Here is a 24,366-nt window from a genome sequence, read left to right on the forward strand (position 1 = left end):
CAAATGTGATCATAAGATCATCATCTTTGAAAGATTTGTTTTTAAATATTGAAGTTTCATTAAGCAATCTAACTTAGGATTATATTTGCTTGAGGAAAGAAGTTTAAAATAGTTTTCAGTGGTCAGCTCTTGTTATTTTGAACAGAATTTAAAATAGAGATAAATGAGTTAACATGATCAGATTTTGCATTTTTTAACAAGCCAGTTGTAAATATTAAGAGTCCCACAATCAGGACTTAGGAATCATAGGAAAAATTTATTATGTAAAGTATCTTTTTTTTCATATTCTAGCCAGATTTCTTTTTTAAATTCTGAATATTTTAGGACATAATTTCTCCTGCTTATAATTATAGTTTGGAAAAGATGGAATCATAGGATCTCATGTAGAGCTGAAGGGAACCTTGGAAATCATTTTAGTTAAGTGTCTGGTAATAGAGTGGGGGAATTGACAGCCAAGTCCTCTGTTAAGATTGTTTACTGTATTTATATTTTTCCACTAAAAACAAACTTTTGAGTAGTGCACATATGCATCATTGTCTAAAGTTTTAGTTAGTATTCTCTGTATGAATAGTGGCTCTCAATATTTTTCTATTTTCATATTTCACAAATGTAAAATATATGGCTTTCAGAAACTTTTTTCTCTAGCTGTTCAGATATGAGCTGAAACAATAAAAAAATAAAAAATTTTAAAAAAGAAACTTCTCTCATTACATGCATGGATGGGAGGTGGCTTAGAGGGTGGTTGTGTAGTTTCAGGAAATCTTTATTCCAAAGATTAAAATGGAGGAGCCTTAAGATGCCAGTGCTCTCCAACTAAAAGAAAAAAATCTGTATATTCTGCAGGATTAGGAAATCACAGATACTAGATTGTTTCAGCATCTTACAATAAAAAGAATTCAGTTTTTCTAGTATAAATTGTGGCTTTTCTTTAGGATTGTAGGGTTTTTTTTTTTTGATTGGCAAATGTTTTATAATCCTAATGACCCATTATGTGCTTTATACCAATAGGAGTTATAAATGTTCAGAAGCTGGTGACTTAATTATAGCTATACTTTTTTTTTTATTATTAAGAGACCATGAGTACTGTTTTAATTTTGTAAGGGAAAAAGTTATTGAAGTTATCTGTTGTCCTAACATATTTTAATTGCTCTAAAATTCTCCCTATCAGAAGAAATAGAGGACCATTAAGAACATTTTGGATGGTGTTTTCTTTCTACTTTTTTTAAATTAAAGAAATATTTATTATAAGAAGGATTGCAAGTGATGCATAAGAAATTAAACAAGTGACAGCTCCTCTCACCCCAAAGAGATAAGTTTGATGCATATTAGTCACTTGTGTAGTTTTTGGGTTTTTGTTTGTTTAATGAGATATTATACTTGTGATTCTGTAACTTTCTTTTTGCATTTAACAATGTAAAATATCATTTCAGACCAGGTGCGGTGGCTCACGCCTGTAATCCCAGCACTTTGGGAGGCCGAGGCAGGCAGATCACTTGAGGCCAGGAGTTTGAGACCAGCCTGGTCAACCTGATAAAACGCTGTCTCTACTAAAAATACAAAAATTAGCTGGGCGTCATGGCACATGCCTCTAATCCCAGCTACTTGGGAGGCTGAGGCAGAGAATCGCTTGAACCTGGGAGGCAGAGGCTACAGTGAGCCAAGATCGTGCCACTGCTCTCCAGCCTGGGCAATAGACCAAGACTCTGTCTCAAAAAGAAAAAAAAAAAAGTTGGATTTATTTTTTGGTGTATTAGTGAGCATTTTGTGTTTCCCAGAATGTCTCTATAGGACACCAATTCTGGGTCAGCTTTTTGGCTGTTAACCATGCAAATAATTTTTTTTTCCCCTCCAGTGAATATTTATTGAGCATCTGCAGTGTCTAGGTTACCATGCTGGGCACTAGGGCAGAATGAAACTCTCTTATTTTAAAATGTATTTTACTTCATTTTAAAAACCTTTTTGTAGAGACAGTCTCACTTTGTTTTTTGTTTTTGATTTTGCTTTGAGATAGGGCCTTGCTCTGTCGCCCTGGCTGGAGTGCAGTGGCACAGTCACAGCTCACTGCAGCCTCAACCTTCTGGGCTTAAGAGATTCTTCCACCTTGGCCTCCTAAGTATCTGGAACTACAGGGGCATATCACCGCTCCCAACTAATTTTTTTTTTTTTTTGAATTTTTTGCAGAGACAGGGTTTTGCCATGTTGTCCATGCTGGTCTTGAACACCTGAGATCAAGTGATCCGCCCTGCCTCAGTCTCCCAAAGTGCTGGGATTACAGGCGTGAACCACCACGCCTGGCTTTATTTTTAAATATGATGCTTATTTAGCTAATATTCATTTCCCTGCTTTTCAGAATGTTGGAATTACCTTTACAAGGTATAGCCTTTTCCAAAAACTTTTGTGTACTCTTTAAATACCATATAATAACTAAATGAGAGTTGTTGAGGTATAAAACTTTGCAGGTTTTCTTTTGGAAATGGTTTATTTCAGGAATATAAGACTAACATTGCAAATTTTATATTTAAGTTATCAAAATACATATTTGAGCTTTATTATAAATATTTGAAATTAAGCTTTTTGATACGTCTTTTAAATTGTGCTTTGTTATCTATAGATGTGGGGAATAACTGAACTATTTCTGGTCAATTATTTATTCTGGATAACCAAGATTGCTTATCTATAAGCTCTTAAAAGAGAATCTTCCTTTGTACTGTATTAGAAGAAAACCCACAACTTACTTTACTTGCCACATGATGGCAGTCTTGCCTCTTAAATTAGGGGAAAGGCAGCCATCGAAGTTGCCAAAAATTTTCAGAATGATTGTTGCCAGAAACCTAAACTTTGGTGATCTTCAACTTGGAAGCAAGTTGTTTTTAAGTTTCATTTGTAAGTCAACTCTTTGTTGCTTGGAATACATTTTCCATGGAACAATGCTAAAAATGATGGGCAGTTTTCTAAATTAGCCTGCAGAAACTTTTAAAGTCTCAGTTTTTCCCTCCACTTATTTTAAATTTTATCTCATACACTTTTTTTTTTACTATTTTTACAATTATGATAAAGTACATATAAAGATCACCAAACTTACCATTGTAACCACTTTCAAGTGTAGAGTTCTGCAGCATCAAATATACTAATTGTTAATGCAATAATAACCAGTATTTCCGAAGTTTTCATCACCGAAACAGAAGCTATGTACCCATTAAGCAATAGCTGTCCCCACATTCTCTCATAATCCCTGATTTACTTTGTCTCTTTTAGTTTGCCTATTCTAGATATTTCATATAAGTGGAGGCCAGGCGTGGTGGCTCACTTCCGTAATCCCAGTACTTTGGGAGGATCACCTGAGCTCAGGAGTTTGAGATCAGCCTGGGCAACATGGTGAAACCCCATCTCTACTATAAATACAAAAAAATCAGTCAGGCGTGGTGGTGTGTGCCTGTAATCCCAGCTACTGGAGGCTGAGGCGGGAGAATCACTTGAACCTGGGAGGCAGAGGTTGCAGTGAGCTGAGATTGCGCCACTGCACTCCAGTGTGGGCAACAGAGCAAGACTCTGTCTCAGAGAAGAAAACAAAATCAAACACATAAAAGTGGTCCGGGCGTGGTGGCTCACGCCTGTAAGCTCACCACTTTGGGAGGTCGAGGCGGGTGGATCATGAGGTCAGAAAATCGAGATCATCCTAGCCAACATGGTGAAACCCCATCTATACTAAAAATACAGTGTGTGGTGGTGGGCGCCTGTAGTCCTAGCTACTCAGGAGGCTGAGGCAGGAGAATTGCTTGTACCCAGGAGGTGGAGGTTGCAGTGAGCCAAGATCGCACCACTGCACTCCTGGGCAACATAGTGAGAGCTTGTCTCTACAAAAAACAACAACAAAAAATTAGCTTGATGTGGTGGCACATGCCTGTAGTCCCAGCTACTTCAGAGTCTGAGGTGGGAGGATCGCCTGAGCCCGGGAGGTCAAGGCTGCAGTGAGCCATGATTGTGCCACTGCACTCCAGCCTGGGTGACACAGTGAGACCCTGTCTCAAAAAAGAAAAAGAAAAGAAAAAAAGAAGTGGAATCATACAGTATTTTTCCTTCTGTGTCTAGCTTCTCTCTCTTAGCGTGTTATGTCACCTATCAGAACTTCATTCGTTTTTCCAAGAACATTCCATTGTATGTATATACTGTGTTTTATTTATCCATTCTTCTTTTGATGGACATTTGGTGTGCTTCCCCCTTGTAGCTCCTGTAAATAATGTTGCTGTGAACACCGATGTAGAAGTGTCTGTTTGAGTCCCTCCTACGCCTATTTGTAAAGCTGCTCTAACTCCTTTTTGAAACAAGTGGGAGCAGAAATAAGTGTTTACTCATGATGTTATTGTACTGGTCTGTGCTCTGGTTTGTAGAAGCTGTGGGCTTAGATAGTGCTGGAGGAGAAGAGGTGTAGAGACGTTTCCTTCCTCATTCTTGAACTGAGGGTCTAGGCCTGGGCATAACTGGCCTTTCTGCACCGGTCTTCTGCACACATTCTCTGTCGCCATCAACTCTGGCTTACGTCCCTGTCTTTTCTCGTTATCCCTTTCTACTCTCAAGCTCCTTGGACCTTTTCACCCCATCCAGAAATCTCAGAACAGATACACTTGGTGATGTGAAGAAATATGATACAAGAATTTTTTTTGAAAAGCATTCTTGCCAACATAAATGAATTGTGCTCCAGTGATTGGGATTCCACCCAGACCATAATAAATGATCGAAAGAGAAAGATATTTTAGTGCAAAGGACTGTGAAATAGATTGGTCTTACCTAGGGCCAGTTTCCTGCTTTTTACAGCTATTTTCTGCTTTAGAAATTATATGTCATCTAAAAGCAACAACATTTTTATAACATGGTTCCCACTAGTAGTAGTGAATATCCGAGAGGTGGAGTGGCTTTGGGCAGGGGAAGCCCTTTGTGTAGAATGATGTTTTATGAGCCAAGGGCCACCTCTCTGGATCTAGTATTTAATGAACAGTGAATTGGGAAAGATTATGTATGTATGTATGTATTTATTTATTTAGAGAAAGGGTCTTGCTCTGTCACCTAGGCTCTGTCTCCTGGCTCACTGCAACCTCTGTCCCCCAGGCTCAAGTAATCCTCCCTTCTCAGCCTCCCAAGCAGCTGAGACCATAGGCATGCAACACGATGCCCAGCTAATTTTTTGTATTTTTTGTAGACAAGGGGTCTTGCCATGTTGCCCAGGCTTGTCTCAAACTTATTAGCTCAAGCGATCCACCCACCTCGGCCTTCCATGTGCTGGGATTACAGGTGTGAGCCACCACAGTATGGCCTATTTATGGAATAAAATGCCACCCCATATAGTTTTATCATTTATATTAAAATGTACATTTCTACCATATCTACCTGCTTTGAAATTCACCTGTGCAACTTAATGTCTGTTTCATTCCTGGGACTTTTCAAATATATGTTCTTATTAAATCTTTTTTTTTTTTTTTTTTTTTTTGAGACGGAGTCTCGCTCTGTCGCCCAGGCTGGAGTGCAGTGGCGCAATCACGGCTCACTGCAAGCTCCGCCTCCCGGGTTCACGCCATTCTCCTGCCTCAGCCTCTCCGAGTAGCTGGGACTACAGGCGCCCGCCACCACGCCCGGCTAATTTTTTGTATTTTTTAGTAGAGACGGGGTTTCACCATGGTCTCGATCTCCTGACCTCGTGATCCGCCCGCCTCGGCCTCCCAAAGTGCTGGGATTACAAGCGTGAGCCACCGCGCCCGGCCTTTTTTTTTTTTTTTTTTGAGACAGTTTCCCTCTGTCACTCAGGCTGGAGTGCAGTGGCGCTATCTCAGCTCACTGCAACCTCCACCTCCCAGCTTCAAGTGATTCTCGTGCCTTAGCCACCCAAATATTTGGGATTACAGGCATGGGCCGCCACACCTAGCTAGCTAATTTTTGTATTTTTAGTGGGAACAGGGTTTCACCATGTTGCCTAAGCTAGTCTTGAACTCCTGGGCTCAAGTGATCTGCCTGCCTCAGCCTCCCAAAGTCTGGGATTACAGGAGTGAGCCACCGCGGCCTCTTTCAAGTCTTTTCTCAGATGTCACCTTCTGAATGATGCCCACCATGACCTTCCTATTTAAAGTTGCAAGCATCTCTCAGCTGGTAGTTACACTTCTAGTCCCCTTACCCTGCCGTATTTTTTTTCCTCCAGGTACAATTAACACTTTTTAATATGCCATATAATTCACTTATCAGTTATTCTTTTTTGCTATCGTCTGTCTTTCCTCAGCAGAATCTCACCAGGGAAGGGATTTCTTTTCTCCCTGTTTTGTTTATTGGTGGATTGCAGAGTCCTAGAATAGTGCCTGGCACATAGTAGATACTAAATAAATATTTGTTCAATGAATGCATGAATGAATTCTTGGGAAGGGGATACATGTGAAAACTTTTACTTGTGAATTTTATAGTTGTGGTTTAAAAGAGTTATAATAGCCTGGTAGTGGGCATCTGTAATCCCAGCTACTCAGGAGGCTGAGGCAGGAGAATTGCTTGAATTTGATAGTTGGAGGTTGCAGTGAGCTGAGATTGCACCACTGCACTCCAGCCTGGGCAACAGAGCAAGACTCCGCCCCCACCACCAGAAAAAAAGTTATAATACATAGAAATATAATAAAATAAGTTAACTATAAATTTGGGGTTGTAGCTTTTCTTTTGTTTTAAGTTCCAGATGTGCTTTTTCTAAATTTTCAGCTTCAGTTGTGGAGGGCCAAAAGGGTATCATTCCTCGAGCTATTCAAGAAATATTTCAAAGCATCTCTGAACATCCTAGCATTGACTTTAATGTGAAAGTATCTTATATAGAAGTGTACAAGGAAGACCTAAGAGATCTTCTAGAATTGGAGACATCCATGAAGGATCTTCACATCCGAGAAGATGAAAAAGGAAACACAGGTAAAGTAGCCTGCTTAATCAGTTGCCTTCATTAGCAAACAGACATGCTTTAACGCTTTAATTAAGTTTCTGGATATATTCCAAGGAATCTTTAAAAACAGATGTAGAAGCAAAATGAATTTATTTTTACTTTTAAATTGAACAGCTTTATTATTAATCTCTCTCTCTTTTTTTTTTTTTTTTTTTTAAGATGGAGTTTTGCTCTATCACACAGGCTAGAGTGTAGTGGTGCAATCTTGGCTCACTGCAACCTCTGCCTCCTGGGTTCAAGTGATTCTCCTGCCTTAGCCTCCCGAGTAGCTGGTATTACAGGTGTGCACCACCATGCCTGGCTAATTTTTGTATTTTTAGTAGAGGCGGGATTTTACCATGTTGGTCAGGCTGGTCTCGAACTCCTGACCTCGTGATCAGCCTGCCTCAGCCTCCCAAAGTGCTGGGATCAAAGGCGTGAGCCACTGCTCCCAGCCTATTAATCTCTCTTAAATCACTCAGATGAAAAAGTAGTTCAGACTGGTTGGTAAGGTGAAGTTATTAATTTGTAATACAAGATACTGATTTCCTATCATTGTTCCCCTCTAGACTGACTTCAGGTGAGACTGTGATATAGGCTAAATTTGTTTTTATATCTTTTTTCCTCTCAGCTCTATCATGAGATTGGAGGTGGCTTTTGCTTTAAGTGTTTATCAAAGTTGACCCAGAACTTGCCTTTCTTTTCTTTGATTTTTGTCCCAGCACACATACTTCCTCTTTTTTTAAAGTTAAGAGTTTATATTTTTGTTTTTTGATATTGACATTTACCTGTTTTTTTTGTTGTGTTCCTCAAGGTCTGACTTTCTGCATTAGTAGCCTGTTAATTTCATTAACCAATACTCATTTGTTGGAAATGGGAGAAGGTTAGAATGGGAGGCTCAAACTGCAAATATTTTAAAGAATAACAATTTATGCTTTTCTGGTTTAAAAGCTAACATGTTCATCATAGAGTATTTTGAAAACAGGAAACTATAAGGAAGAAAGTTAAAAGATTATCTTTAATCCTAGAGCCTAGAAATACCAACTTCTCTTTTTGGTGGGTTTCCTTCTAGAATTATTTTTCTATGTACATATAATTTATTTGTTTATTTATTTATTTATTTTTTGAGACGGAGTCTCGCTCTGTCACCCAGGCTGGAGTGCAGTGGCGCGATCTGGACTCATTGCAAGCTCCGCCTCCTGGGTTCACGCCATTCTCCTGCCTCAGCCTCCCGAGTAGCTGGGACTACAGGCGCCCGCCACCATGCCCAGCTAATTTTTTGTATTTTTAGTAGAGACGGGGTTTCACCGTGTTAGCCAGGATGGTCTCGATCTCCTGACCTCGTGATCCTCCCACCTCGGCCTCCCAAAGTGCTGGGATTACAGGCGTGAGCCACCGTGCCTGGCCCATATAATTTTTTAAAAATATATACTTGCAACCCTACACACAGTTTTGCATTTTATATTTCACTTAATATTTATATTTTGAATATTTTCACATGTGATTAAATATTTTTCATACTTATGACTCTTCATGTTTATATGGTAATTTGTCTTATGAATGTGTTTATAGTTATTTAATATTCCACTGGTGGACATTTAGGCTGTTTCTAGGTTTTAACTGTTATTAATAATATTGCAGTGACTATTCTTTTTTTTTTTTTTTTTTTTTGGAGACAGGGTCTTACCTCTGTCAGCCAGGCTGGAGTGCAGTGGCATAATCATAGCTCACTGCAGCCTCAACCTCATAGGCTCAAGTGATCCTCCTACCTCAGCCTCCTGAGTAGCCGGGACTAACAGGCGCCCGCCACCACACCTGGCTAATTTTTGTATTTTTTTTGTAGAGACGGGGTTTCACCATGTTGCCCAGGCTGGTCTTGAACTCTTAGGCTCAAGAGATCTGCCTGCTTTGGCCTCCCAAAGTGCTGGAATTACAGGCGCGAGCCACCATGACTGGCCTATTCTTGGATGTCTTCTTCTCCTAAAAACCATATTTAGTAGAACCTTCCTGGAGATCCTGCCAGAGGAGGGAATTTCCTAGCAGTTAGGAAAGTAAGATGGCTTTAGTCAAAATAGCAGCCTACAGGAGGCAGCAAATCGTGCATCTTTATAGCCCTGTCCTGGCATTCCTGCATGGTTGAAGAAATTGTTTTTGTTTTTGTTTTTTAAGAAGAAACTATATGTGGTAGCTTATGGTCTTATTAGATAATTCAGTACAGTTTATCTGTTCTGGATAGAATTCAGACTGATGTTTTGAGCTCCTTTATCTTGTGGAATACAATTATTGGATGTTTTCATCTTTTATCAAAGAGTTACAAAAATAATACATGCTTCTTTGTAAAATATCAAGCAGGATAGAAATATATACACTTCACTATCACTCTTGATAAACTTGATCAAAATACTTCATATCTGATATCAATGCTGAAAAAATTTTGGAAGGATGTTACAAATGATCTTAAATTACAGTATGTCTTACATAATGTCTCACTCACAAGTAAAGTGCATTTGTTTGACATATTTCTTTAGAATCTCTGTGTGAAGCAGTGATGTCCATGCTAGCCGTCACACAATTAGTACACGTGGGAAGCTTTTTAAAAATACTGATTTCTGGGTCCTACTTCACAGGGATTCTGATTTAATTGGTCTGAGATGGTACCTGGGCATTGGCACTTTCGTTTTTATAAAGCTACCAGGTGATTTGCGTCTGGATTCGAGAACCATAGTGCTAACTTATAGCCTAACATTAGAAAAATTTAATGAAAGTTTTACTATGACTTACAGGACTTTAAATGAACTAGGTTGTTTAAAAAGTGCCATGATGGAAATAATGAAACTGAAATGATTATTTTTTAAAGAAATAGTGATGTGACAGTATCTGAGTAAAGAGGAATTATGGCAATATAATTTGAGCATGAAATTAGGAGCTTTCCTTCTCTGATTCAATTCCTAAGTCTACCTACTTCTCTTTGAAATATTTTTGGATATAGGCCAGGTGCAGTGGCTCACGCCTGTAATCCCAGCACTTTGGGAGGCCGAGGTGGGTGGATCACGAGGTCAGGAGATCAAGACCATCCTAGCTAACACAGTGAAACCCCATCTCTACTAAAAATACAAAAAATTAGCCAGGCGAGGTGGTGGGCACCTGTAGTCCCAGCTACTCGGGAGGCTGAGGCAGGAGAATGGCGTGAACCCGGGAGGCGGAGCTTGCAATGAGCCAAGATTGCGCCACTGCACTCCAGCCTGGGGACAGAGTGAGACTCCATCTCAAAAAAAAAAAAAAAAAAAAAAAAAATTTTTGGATATAAACAAATAATGCAGGTAGTAAATGTAGGTTATTTTTAGTTCATTCTGCGATTGAAATAAAAACTTTTTTTTCTTTTTTGAGTATGGTACATTATGGTGTTCAAAGTGTTTTCTTTTAATTGTCATCTCATCTGTTTACCTTGCACTCTGATGTTATGTAAACCATACCTGTTTTTAAAATGAATAACCAACTTTATTTGTATTGAATTTTTTACTCATCATTGATTATGACCTCACAATACCAAAAAACATAAAAGCTAAGGATGGCTTGATTATTAACAAAACTGAAAAAAAAAGAATGCCTTTTAATTGATACTAATTAATTCTTCTAATCTACTGATTAACTCTTTTGAATTATATATTTGATTAATTTATAAAAGATTAATCTAGGCCAGGTGCAGTGGCTCACACCTGTTATCCCAGCACTTTGGGAGGCCGAGGCAGGTGGATCACCTGAGGTCAGGAGTTCAAGACCAGCCTGGCCAACATGGTGAAACCCCGTCTCCACTAAAAATACAAAAAAATTAGCCAGGTGTGGTAGCGCATGCCTGTAATCCCAACTACTCGGGAGGCTAAGGCAGGAGAATCACTTGAACCCGAGGTGGAGGTTGCAGTGAGCCAAGATTGTGACACTGCACTCTAGCCTGGGCGACAGGCTGAGACTCCGTCTCAAGAAAAAAAAAAAAAGATTTATCTATTAGGCTTTACAAATCAAAAGACTGGAATGAAAGGTTTTTCTTTTGTCAGTCATTTTTAGGAATTGAGTGTGACTCATGACTCAAGATAAACTACATTGTTTTTTCAAAAAATTATAGCTTTTAGAATATAAACATCAAAATAAGTGCTGTCTGTTAAAATAGTTTCTTTGGGAGATTATCTAAAATTATTTGATGATGTTGCTGATGTTATTATTATTATCTGAAATGCTGTTGACTTTTTAAAAAAGGGACTATCTTGGCCAGGCTGTTTAGCAAATGGTAACTGTTAACTATAGTAGGTTTTGATGAAAACTTGGCTTAAAAACATGTTATTACTATTTTAAGTGATTGTTGGGGCCAAGGAATGCCATGTGGAGAGTGCAGATGAAGTGATGAGTCTTTTGGAGATGGGGAATGCAGCCAGACATACAGGTACCACTCAAATGAATGAGCACTCCAGCAGATCACATGCAATTTTTACAATCAGCATTTGTCAAGTTCATAAAAATATGGAGGCAGCTGAAGATGGATCATGGTATTCCCCTCGGCATATTGTCTCAAAGTTCCACTTTGTGGATTTGGCAGGATCAGAAAGAGTAACCAAAACGGGGAATACTGGTGAACGGTTCAAAGAATCCATTCAAATCAATAGTGGATTGCTGGCTTTAGGAAATGTAATAAGCGCTCTTGGGGACCCACGCAGGAAGAGTTCGCATATTCCATATAGGGATGCTAAAATTACCCGGCTTCTGAAAGATTCTCTGGGAGGCAGTGCTAAGACTGTCATGATCACATGTGTCAGCCCCTCCTCCTCGAATTTTGATGAGTCCTTAAATTCTCTCAAATATGCCAACAGAGCACGGAACATTAGAAACAAACCCACTGTAAACTTCAGCCCCGTGTCAGACCGTACAGATGAAATGGAATTTGAGATTAAATTGCTTCGAGAAGCTTTGCAAAGCCAGCAGGCTGGTGTCAGCCAAACTAGCCAGATCCATCGAGAAGGGAGTCCTGATACAAATAGGATTCATTCTCTTGAGGAGCAAGTAGCTCAGCTTCAAGGAGAATGTCTGGGTTACCAATGTTGTGTAGAAGAAGCCTTTACCTTCCTCGTTGACCTAAAAGATACTGTCAGACTAAACCAAAAGCAGCAACACAAACTGCAGGAGTGGTTTAACATGATCCAAGAGGTCAGGAAGGCTGTCCTCACCTCATTTCGAGGAATCAGAGGCACTGCAAGTCTGGAAGAAGGACCACAGCATGTTACAGTTCTCCAGCTGAAGAGAGAGCTTAAGAAATGCCAGGTACTTAGACATCACTTATTTATTTATTTATTTTATTGATACATAATAGATGTACACATTTCGGGGGTACATGTGTTAACATATTTAGACATTGTTATGGATAACTCTTTTAAGGACTAAATTTATTTGGGCAAGTAAATTCTAAGAGTCATTTTGGAATTTTAGGTTTTTTAAAAAAATGATTTATATATAGAATCCTACTTGCCTCTCTTACTTTGTTCTTTCTACCCTCCCCTTTCCTATTGCTTCCTCCTCGCAATTCATACCCTTCTTGGTTCTTCCTCCTTTCGCCTTTGGTTAAAGTGTATTTTAATTTGTTGTATTTATTAAATAGAACTTTGTGGACCTGGTTGTCAATTTAGAGACTGAAAATAAACTTGTTTTAGAAATAAAACTAAGTTATCTTTTACTGAGTTTTTCTCTCTCTGTGGGTCAGCAGTTCTTGAAAGAAAAAAACCTTCCTTCCTTCCTTCCTTCCTTCCTTCCTTCCTTCCTTCCTTCCTTCCTTCCTTCCTCTTTCTTTCTTTTTTTTCTTTTTTCTTCCCTCCATGGCCCAGGCTGCAGTATACTCCACTTGCTGCAGACTCCCTGCGTCCGCCTCCCGTGATTCTCCTGCCTCGGCCTGTGGGCTGCCTGGGATTGCGAGAGCGCGCCACCACCCCTGCCTGCTTTCTGTCCTTCGGCTGAAGGCGCGGTTTCGCCATGTTGGCCACGCTGCTCTCCAGCTCCTGACCTCGAGTGGTCTGCCCGCCTCGGCCTCTGGAGGTGCTGGGACTGCAGACGGAGTTTCGCTCACTCGCTGCTCCGTGTTGCCCGGGCTGGAGTGCAGTGGCGTGGTCTTGGCTCGCTGCAGCCTGGCTGCAGCCTCCGCCTCCCAGCCGCCTGCCTTGGCCTCCCAGGGTGCGGGGATTGCAGCCTCTGCCAGGCCGCCGCCCCGTCTGGGAGGTGGGGAGCGTCTCTGCCTGGCCGCCCATCGTCTGGGATGTGAGGAGCGCCTCTGCCCGGCCGCCCCGTCTGGGAGGTGAGGAGGGCCTCTGCCCAGCCGCCACCCCGTCTGGGAAGTGAGGAGCGTCTCTGCCTGGCCGCCCATCGGCTGGGAGGTGAGGAGCGCCTCTGCCCGGCCGCCTGGTCTGGGAAGTGAGGAGCGCCTCTGCCCGGCGGCCCCGTCTCGGATGTGAGGAGCGCCTCTGCCCGGCCGCCCCGTCTGGGATGTGAAGAGCACCTGTGCCCGGCCGCCCCGTCTGGGAAGTGAGGAGCGCCTCTGCCCGGCCGCCCCGTCTGGGATGTGAGGAGTGCCTCTGCCTGGCCGCCCCGTCTGGGAAGTGAGGAGCGCCTCTGCCTGGCTGCCCATCGTCTGGGAAGTGAGGAGCGCCTCTGCCTGGCCGCCCCGTCTGGGAAGAAGTGAGGAGTGTCTCTGCCCGGCCGTCCCGTCTGGGAAGTGAGGAGCACCTCTTCCCGGCCACCCATCGTCTGGGATGTGAGGAGTGCCTCTGCCCGGCTGCCCATCGTCTGGGAAGTGAGGAGTGCCTCTGCCCGGCCGCCCATCGTCTGGGAAGTGAGGAGCGCCTCTGCCCGGCTGCCCATCGTCTGGGAAGTGAGGAGCGCCTCTGCCCGGCCGCCCTGTCTGGAAAGAACTGAGGAGCGCCTCTGCCTGGCCGCCCCGTCTGGGAAGAAGTGAGGAGCGCCTCTGCCCAGCCGCCCCGTCTGGGAAGAAGTGAGGAGCATCTCTGCTCGGCCACCCCGTCTGGGATGTGGGGAGCGCCTCTGCCCGGCCGCCCGGTCTGGGAGGTCTACCACGGAGGCCAGACGCAATGTGGGGGCTGGACGTGGTGGCTCACGCCTGTAGTCCCAGCACTCTAGGAGGCTGAGGCGGGTTGATCACTTGAGGTTAGGAGTTCGAGACCAGCCTGGCCAACATGGCGAAACATATGAAAAATACAACAGACCAACCAACCAACCCAGCAACAACAAAACAGGTCTACCCTGGAGTCATACTCTAATTTTTTCTATTTTACTCCCTTTCTGATCCTTTATCCCACTTTCTTTTTCTTCCTCTTCCTTCTCCTTCTTCTTTGTCAAATAGAGGATTGAGTTATTATCATTGATCCATACAAAGTTCCTCTCTCATTTATTTTCTTTAATTCCTACCCCCCATTTCTATTCCCTGTCTTCCCATGTGCAACCTTCCTAATATGTTTGATATGCATCTTTTTGTTTGTATGTATTTTTAGAAAATGTTTATTGTTTTGTGTGCAAAAAAAAAAAAAAAACTGGCATGTCTTCAGGAAAAAAAAAGTCAATACGACAAAAAAAAAGAATTCAGCTAGCAATCTTGAATTTTACAGATTTACTTGAATATATATAATTTACTTTAAATTTATATGCTTGTTCATGTACATGTTAGGAAAATACATTCCATAAAAAATCACAAATATAGTACTTAGATCTTTAAACTGTAGGGTCTAGGAAAATAATAAATGGTCACCTCTTTTAAAAAAAAAAAAGGAAAAAATACTTCGTGCATCTCTTGTGTTTGGAGTATAGGTTTTAACAAAAACCAACAAATTAGCATATTTATTAATGTTTAAGGAATGTAGGTATGTACCTGTATACATGTTATATGTACATGTATTGAGTTCAGATTTACATTTCCCCGCTTTTCATTGAGAAACTATTTATTGTGTGAAGATTGTATGTCGTGGGAATAGTGGAGGACAGGACACACCTAGTTACTGCTTGCTTGGGTGGAGTTTGCAAGCTAGTGAGCAAATGAATGGTCCTTCAGTTGTTCCTGAGATAACATGGTTCCCAGCTTCCATGGTTCTATCCATTTTTCAAAATAGGAAAACTTAAAAAGATAGCTTTTAGTTAAAAAGGAAATATAGTTAAGTATATTTCCTTTTTTTAAGCTCTAAGCTTATTTCTCTATCTAGCTAGAAATATTTCCTCAAAGCCTTTTTACATGTAATATTATAAAGCAGGCATTTGTATTATCCTCTGTTACAGCAGTGCTCAAGTTCTCAAACTTTTTGATCACAGGACGACTTCTTTACACTTTTAAAGCGAGATCCCTCAAAGAGCTTTTGTTTATGTGGGTTATATCTATTGATATTTACTGTGTTAGAATTAAAACTGAAAAAATCTAAGCTATTTATTCATTCAAAACTAACAGTAACCCAATTACATGTTAATATAAAGGGCATTTTTAATGAAAAATATTTTCTAACAATTTTTTTTTTTGAGATGGAATCTTGCTCTCTCGCCAGGCTGGAGTGTGGTGGCGTGATCTCGGCTCACTGCAACCTCCGCCTCCCAGGTTGAAGCAATTCTCCTGCCTCAGCCTCCCGAGTAGCTGGGACTATAGGCACATGCCACCATGCCCAGCTAATTTTTGTATTTTTAGTAGAGACGGGGTTTCACCATGTTGGCCAGGATGGTCTCCATCTCTTGACCTCATGATCCGCCCGCCTTGGCCTCCCAACGTGCTGGGATTACAGACATGAGCCACTGCACCCGGCCAACACAGAAAAAAATTTTAGTAAGAGTAGAATTCCTTTACATTTTTGCAAATCTCTTTAACATCTGACCTAATAACAGACAGTTGGATTTTCATATCTGCTTCAGTATTCAGTTTGTTGCAATATGTTTTGGTTGAAGTTTGTAAAGAAAATTCAGCCTCATAATTGTATAATTTGAAGGGAGGAGTATTTCACTGATTTTTTCAGATAATTGTGGATGTTCTTCTTTCCTATTACACCAAACTCAACAAGCAGAAATTTCTAGTTACTTGAAATATGAGATTTGAAACTATCGTGTTACATTAAGATCTATACATTAAAATGTACTAGTCTCAGCCAGCACAGTGGCTTATGCCTGTAATCACAGCACTTTGGGAGGCTGAGGCTGGAGGATCGTTTTGAGCCCAGGAGTTTGAGACCAGTCTGGGAAACAAAATGAGACCCGTTTCTACAAAAAATCAGAAAACTAGCCAGGCATGGTGGCATACGCCTGTGGTCCCACCTACTCGGGAGGCTTAGGTGGGAGGATTACTTGAGCCCAGGAGTTCAAGACTGCAGTGAGCTATGATTGCACCACTGCACTCCAGCCTGGGTGGCAGAGTGAGACCCTGTCTCTAAAAATAAATGAATAAATAAATAGTAGCATAAAAACAGATAAGGTAATACTTTTTAAATCTTTTCTTTTAGTTCTTTTTTTTTTTTTCTGAAAGGTAATTGTCTAGGTAGAGCAGGCCCTTCCTCATTAGTATAAGAAACTGGTGGAACAGGAAGTACTGGTAATTGGAAGCTTGAATGTTGGGACACATACAGGACTTGGTTTATATAGGAGTTGTGATATATATCACAGTTTCTTTATCCATTCGTTGATTGATGGGCATTTGGTTTGGTTCCACAATTTTGCAATTGCGAATTGTGCTGCTATAAACATACGTGTGCAAGTATCTTTTTTGTATAATGACTTCTTTTCTTCTGGGTAGATACCCAGTAGTGGGATTGCTGGATCAAATGGTAGTTCTACTTTTAGTCCTTCAAGGCATCTCCACACTGTTTTTCATAGTGGCTGTACTAGTTTACATTCCCACCAGCAGTAGCATCTACGCCAATATCTTATTTAGTGAGATTTTTAAAATGCCAAGGCAATATGTGGAATGAGGCTCTTGACAAATAATTTTCTGTTTATTTAATTTAAAAGCTACTTTATTATTTACATATCCCAAATGTACTTAAAAATCGGCAAATTTACTAGAAACCAAAAAGTAAAACTGTTTAATCATTTTTAGACATCTTCAAAATATATCTCTTCATAATGAAAGTATACAAAATCAGCAAATCTGCTTCATTCAGATGCCCTAATGTATTCTTATAACCCTGTATGTCAATTTGGAAAATGTGACCTCTTTGAGTGATCCACATTAAAATCTCAGCAGTTCTAGCAAACTTGTAAAAATCTTAGTGAAGGTACTCTAGAACCAAAACAACTAGTTTTTATATACAGGAAGTAAAAATCAGGAAAATCTTCTGTCTTCATGGTAATGAATTCCTGTGTTATAGCAATGGTAGGTTCTCTCAACTCTTTCTGCCTTTCTTAGAAAGAAATCAGAAAAAGTTGAAAATGAAAAAAAATTTATGAGACATCATCAAGCTATAATCAAATCACCATTTTTGTGTTATATGGGTTTTCTTGATTATTTTCCGTGGTGAATGTCACTTGTGCCTTCTTTCCCCACTAGTGTGCACTTGCTGCTGATGAAGTAGTATTTAATCAGAAGGAACTGGAGGTTAAGGAACTGAAGAATCAAGTGCAGATGATGGTACAGGAAAACAAAGGGCATGCTGTATCTTTGAAAGAAGCACAAAAAGTGAATAGACTGCAGGTAGAATTTCTTAATGCATCTAGCTCTGTAGATTTTCTTGAAATAGTACCTAACTAAACACAGTAGCATTTTAAATGATAAATGGGAACTTAAAAAAAGGATGTTCATTTGAAGAGTTCTGAACATAGGCACCTGAAAGAATTATTAGTTTTTCCTTTAAATCTGCTTAAATGGAAACATTTTTATTGTTAGCCTGACTTTGGTTTTAGAAATATAAAGATAATACCCAGGAAATTAATTTATGAATCATATCATGGTTATTTTTCCATACTTTTCCTTCCTGTTGTTTGCCAAGGTATTAGGAAATGCAATATTGTTAGGAGTTGGAAGGTAAATACATAATTTAAACTTTAAAATGTATTAAATTATCCTCTTATACCTTGTGAGTGATTTGCTTTTTAACTCCACTTACATCTTTCAAATTTTCTATCTTAGCTTTCCTATTATATTAACATGGATATGTCTACAGTATAACATAGTATGCCTCTACATATACTCCCTGGCTGTGGCTTCTCCCATCACCCCAAATAGTTAATATCATTTAAAGCCTTTAGCTTCCTATCAGGGAATAACTAATTCCCCGAGAAATAATCTGATCCAGCACACATCAGATTTTGATTTTCACGTTGTTTGATTTTTATTTTCTTTTTTAACCCTTCTAATTATATTTTGTTGTTGTTTGTTGTTGTTGTTTTGTTTGTTTTGAGACAGGATCTCATTGTGTTGCTCAGGCTGGTGTGCATTGGCACAATCACAGCTCACTGCAGCCTCGATCTCCCAGGCTCAAGTGATCCTCCCGCCTCAGCCTCCTGAGTAGCTGTGACCACAGGTGCATGCCACCGTGCCCGGCTAATTTTCTGATTTTTTTGTGGAGACGGGGCTCTCACTGTGTTGCTCAAGCTGGTCTCGAACTCCTGGGCTCAGTGATCCTACCACCTCAGCTTCCCAAAGTGCTGAGATTGATTACAGGCATGAGCCACCATGCCTGGCCCTAATTGTATAATAATTTAAAAACATAAAACTAAAGTATATACAAAACAGTACATATTAATCAGTGATTTATCACAAAGAGAACAACTGGGTAGCCACCACCAGGTCAAGAAATTGCTAACTACCAGCGCCTCAAAATTTTTAGTGCCTCCTTACAATTATTATTCCTCCCTCTTCCTCAAAGAGAGCCACTCTCTTGACTTACATGGTAATCATTTCTTTGCTTTTCTTTATGGTTTTAATATCTAAATATGTATCCTTCAACACTACAGTTTAGTTTTTGGAATTTTTATTAATTTATTCAGTATAGCTTATTCAGTATCTGGCTGCTTTTGTTGATTATTATGATTCATCCACTTTTTAATTGTAATATTTTTTCTGTAAATTCTAATATTTTATCTGTAATGTGTGACTGTGGTTTGTTTAGTTTTATAGCTACATAGGATTTTATTGTATGACTGTACCACAATTTATTTTCTGTTCTACTGTTTGATGGACATTTGTGGCTTTCTGTGAAATTTTCTCGTGAATTTTCAGTGTCTCTTGGTGCACATGCACACATATTTCTTTCAGGTTTGTGCCTAGGAGTTGAATTCCTAGGCCATAGGGTACGTATATCTTCAACTTTTGTAGGTGATACCAGATTGTTTTCCATTTTATACTCCCACCCAGCACTATGTGAGCATTCTCACTGTTCCGTATGCTTCTCAACGTTTGTTATTAATTTTTAAATCTTAGCCAGTCTGGTAGGCATGTAGTATCATTTTATTGTGGCTTCAGTTTGCATTTCCCTGAAGACTAGTGAGGTTAAGCATTTTTTTCATATGTTTTTGGCTATTTGGATATCCTCCTTTGTGAAGTACTCATTCAAGTCTCTTGTTTGTTTTTCTATTGAGTTATCTGTCTTCTAGATTAATTTGTAGAAGTTTGTTGTATATTCTGGGTGTGAGCGCTTTGTCACTTACGTGATTGCAAATAATTTTTCTGTGGCTTGCTTTTTACTCTCAGTGGTATCTTTGATGAAAAGTTCTTATTGTAATCAAATTCGTCAATCTTTTCCTTTATGGTTAATGATATTTGTTTTCTATTTAATAAGTTTTTCCTTTCCCCAGTTGTTTCCTCTGAGGATACTTTCTATATTATCTTCCAGAAGCTTTATTGTTTTGCCTTCCACATTTAGCTGTATAGTCCTCCAGGAATTGATTTCTGTGTATGGAGTAAAGATCAAATTTCATTTTTTAAACATATAGATATTCATTTGTCCTAGCATCATTTATTGGAAACCATCTTTTCACAACTGTTTTGAGTGCTATCTTTATCATAAATCAAGGTCCATTTGTGCATGAATCTCTTGTCTATTTCTTGGCCTTCTATTCTGTTGGTTGATTTGTATCTCCTTGAGCCAAGATCACATTTCTTATTTATTGTAGATTTATAATAAGTCTAGATATTTTGTAGAGCAAGGCCTTCTGCTGTTCTCCTTCCCTCCCCACTCCCCAGATGTCTTGGTTGTTCCATAGAAATTTTATTTTAATTTTTAATTTTTTTAAATAATTACTTTATTGGGATATAATTCACATACTGTAGAATGCAGCCCTTCAAATATACAATTCAATGATTTTTTTATGTATTTACAGAATTGTCTAACCATCACACCGTCTAATTTTAGAATATTTTTATCACCCCAAAATGAAAATATTGTATCCATTAGCAGTCACTCCCCATTTTCCTCCTTTCCTCAGCCCCTAGCAAAAACCACTTTACTTTCTACTTCTATGGATTTGCCTATTCTAAACATTTCATATAACTGGAATCATACAGTAAGTGGCCTTTGTGTGCGACTTCTTTCACTTAGTATGCTATTTTCATTTATTTATTTTTCATGGTCAAATAATAATTTTGTATGTTTCTGGGATACAGTGTAATGTTTTGATGTAGGTATACATTATAGAAAGATTCAATCAAGGTGGTTAACATTAATTAACTAATTAACATTGAATTACATTTACATATCTGTTTAGAATTAATGAACATATTTTGATTGAGTCTCCTAATCCATAAGCATGGTATAGTTCTCTATTTACTTAGATTTCCTTTGTTTTTTCTCAGTAATGGCCTACATTTTTTTGTGCAGAAATATTGCAAATAATTTATAGATTTCTTTTTAGGTACTTGATTTTTTTCTGTCACTATAAATGGAATCTATAAAAAATTTTATTTTTCAAATTTTCTTATTGTTGGTATGTGTACCTATACTAATTTTTACATATTAATACATTATATATCCAGCAACCTGACTAAACTCAGTTTTTGATCAGGAGTGTCTACAGTTACCATCAGGTGAGGAGCCTTCAAAATTCCCGAGATAAATGGAAAAGATCCAAAGTTTTTGGAAGTAATTTCTTTTTTTTTTTTTTTATTTTGAGACGGAGTCTCACTGTGTCACCCAAGATAAGAGTGCAGTGGCACAATCTCCGCTCACTGCAACCTCTGCCTCCCGGGCTCAAGCGATTCTCCTGCCTCAGTCTCCTCCTGCGTAGCTGGGATTACAGGCACCCGCTGCCACGCCTGGCTATAAACTTTTTTTTTTTTTTTTGAGACAGAGTCTCACTCTGTCATCCAGGCTGGAGTGCAATGGCATGATCTCGGCTCACTGTTACCTCTGCCTCCTGGGTTCAAGCGCTTCTCCTGCCTCAGCCTCCCTAGTAGCCGGGACTACAGGCATGCACCACCATGCCTGGCTAATTTTTTTGCATTTTTAGTAGAGACGCGGTTTCAACATGTCAGTCAGTCACTCCTGACCTCAAATGATCTACCTGCCTTGGCCTCCCAAAGTACTGGGATTACAGGCATTAGCCACCGTGCCCGGTCTATACTTGCTTTTTAATTCTAATATTTTATCTGTAAATTCTTTTGGATTTTCATTTATAATTATGTCATCTGCAAATAATAACAGTTTCATTTCTTCCTTTATAATCCTTTCACCTTCTGTATCTTTTTCTTCTTCTATATCTTCTATATTGTATACTTTAAATAGTTGGGTTCTATAGTATGTGAATTTTGTCTCAATAAAGTTATTATAAAAATACCTTCTTGTATTTGCTGGGATCTCCAATGCAATGTTGAATACAAGTGGTGATAGAAAGCATCCTTGTCTTGTTTCCAATCATAGAGGAAAAGCTTTCAAAATTTCACTCTGAAGTATTGTATTTTCTATAGGTATTTTTAATTTACCCTTTCCCAAACTAAGGAAATAACTGAGAATTTTTATTATGAATGGATATTGATTTTTATCAAATGATTTTTCTTTATCATGATTTTTCTTCCTTATTCTGCTAATATGGTGAATTACACTGATTGACCTGATTTTTTTTTTTTTTTTTTGAGACGGAGTCTCACTCTGTCACCCAGGCTTGAGTGCAGTGGTGTGATCTCGGCTCACTGCAAGCTCTGCCTCCCGGGTTCATGCCATTTTCCTGCCTCAGCCTCCCAAGTAGCTGGGACTACAGGCGCCCACCACCACACCTGGCTAATTTTTTTTTTTTTTTTTTCATTTTTAGTGGAGACGGGGTTTCACCGTGTTAGCCAGGATGGTCTCGGTCTCGATCTCCTGATCTTGTGATCTGCCCACCTCGGCCTCCCAAAGTGCTGGGATTATAGGCGTGAGCCACAGCGCCTGGCTGATTGATCTGATTTTCAAACAATCTTTTATTCCTGGAATAAACCCTTTTTGTTGTTGATGTTGTGATGTACTGTTGTATTGGGGGTTCCCCAAAACCACCCTCAGATTGGATGACGTACTAGGAGAACTCAATTCATTCTCCTGGCTAGGATTTGTTACAGTGAAAGGATGCAGAGCAAGATCAGCAAAGGAAAAAGACACATGGAACAAAGTCTGGAGGAAACCAGGCACAAGCTTCCAAGACTTGTCTCTCAGCAGAGTCACAGAGGATGTGCTTAATCCCCCAGCAATGAGTTGTGACAACACCTATAAAATGTTATCTGGCAGGGAAACTAAGTAGACTCAGTGCCCATGGGTTATATTGAGGATGCGTGGGTCATGAAGGCACCCTTTGCCTAGCATGAACCAAAGTCCCAGACTACAAGGAAAGCAGATGTACAACATAAACCACATTGATTGTACAAATCTAGTCACATGTCACCTTTTTCATTCCTGATTATTTGTGCCTTCTCTCACTTTTTTTCTTGCAGTTTCAGTAGCTAGTAAAATTACCAATTCATTAGTCTCTTCAAAGAGACAATTTTTGACTTTGTTAATTCTCACTAGTGTATGTTTGTTCCTTATTTCGTTAGTTTGTTCACTATTTCACTAATTTCTGCCCTTTATTATTTAATTCCTTCTACTTTTGGGGTAACCTCCTGCTATCTTTTTAACATGTTTAGATGAATATTTAGTATATTGATTTTTAGCTTCTCTTCTTTGGTATATGCATTTAACATTACATATTTCTAAGCTTGTCTTGACTTGCACTCCACATTGAGCTCAAAATGTTTCCTAATTTTCATTGTGACTTTTTTTTTTTGACTCGTGAATAACATAGTTGTTTTATTTACAGGACATGGGGGATTTATTTTTGTTTTATCAATTTTTATTGCGTTGTGATCAGATAACATACTGTCTCTGATTTCAGTCCTTTGAATGTATTGAAACTTGCTTTTTGGCTCAGAATAAGGCAAATGTTTGTAAATGTTACAGAGGTACTTGAGAAGAATATGCATTCTGCAATCATTGGGCACTGTTAATCCTATCATTCAAATCTACATTTTTTACTCACCTTTGAAGTCTTTTTGTTATATCAGTAATTTATAAAGTGATGTTAAAATCTCCCACTATGACAGATCTCCACTCTGTCACCCAGGCTGGGGCACAGTGGCATGATCATGAGTCACTGCAGCCTCGACCTCCTGGGCTCAAGCAATCCTCCCACTTCAGCCTCCTGAGTAGCTGGGACCACAGGCGCCCACCACAATGCCCTGCTAATTCTTGTATTTTTTGTAGAGAAGGGGTTCTACGCCATATCGTCCAGGCTGCTCTCAAACTCTTGGGCTCAAGTGATCTACTGGCCTTGGCCTCCCAGCGTGCTGGGATTACAGGTGTGAGCCACTGTGCCCAGCCCTACTATAATTTTGGATTTGTCTTATTTCTCCATGAAGTGCTGATAGTTTTTGCACTACAAATATTGAAGCTGTGTTATTAAGTGCGTACAAATGTAGAATTGTTATACCATCCTGGTGAATTGCTCTTTTAATCGTTTTTACCTCTTCTTATCTCTTCTAATGAGTTTTGCCTTAAAGTCTACCTTGACCTTACTATAGCTACACCAGCTTTCTTTTGATTAATATTTACATGGTATCTCTTTTTCTATATTATTTTTAATCCTTCTCTGTCTATTTTAGATATATTTCTTGTAAGCAGCATATGGTTAGATAATTTTAAAATCCTTTCTGATAGTCTTTATCTTTTAATTTCATTATTCATTTATTAATTTAACATAATTACTGTTTTGGTAAAAATCCACCATTGTTCCATTTATTTATCCTTCCTCCTCTGTGTTCCTTTTTCCCTCTTTTGGATCGTTGGTTATTTTTTCTTCTTCTGTTGTTTTCCCCACTAACTTAGAAGTTATAGTTTTACTCTTTTTTTTAGTGGTTATCCTAGAGACTATACCATGCACCCTAATATTAATTGGTACTTTTATCCTTTTCCCAGGCAATGTAAGAA

At 39.4% G+C, this 24,366-nt stretch overlaps 1 protein-coding gene across 7 annotated transcripts in view; it reads left to right on the forward strand.

Moving 5' to 3' along the window:
- Window positions 1–24,366, forward strand: part of KIF27 (kinesin family member 27) — a 95,691-nt gene that overhangs the window by 7,413 nt on the left and 63,912 nt on the right. For 3 of the 7 annotated variants that reach the window (XM_055272118.2, XM_063636935.1, XM_055272120.2), the window contains exons 3-5: window positions 6,724–6,924; window positions 11,283–12,241; window positions 17,490–17,633. In XM_055272118.2, coding sequence (XP_055128093.1) covers window positions 6,724–6,924; window positions 11,283–12,241; window positions 17,490–17,633 — 1,304 coding nt within the window. Of the gene's footprint in view, window positions 1–6,723; window positions 6,925–11,282; window positions 12,242–17,489; window positions 17,634–24,366 lie in introns of those variants that run through there. The other 4 variants (XM_055272119.2, XM_063636936.1, XM_063636937.1 and 1 more) reach the window with 3 other exon arrangements.

This window comes from Symphalangus syndactylus, chromosome 3 (assembly GCF_028878055.3).
Source record: "Symphalangus syndactylus isolate Jambi chromosome 3, NHGRI_mSymSyn1-v2.1_pri, whole genome shotgun sequence".
Classification (NCBI taxonomy): domain Eukaryota; kingdom Metazoa; phylum Chordata; class Mammalia; order Primates; family Hylobatidae; genus Symphalangus; species Symphalangus syndactylus.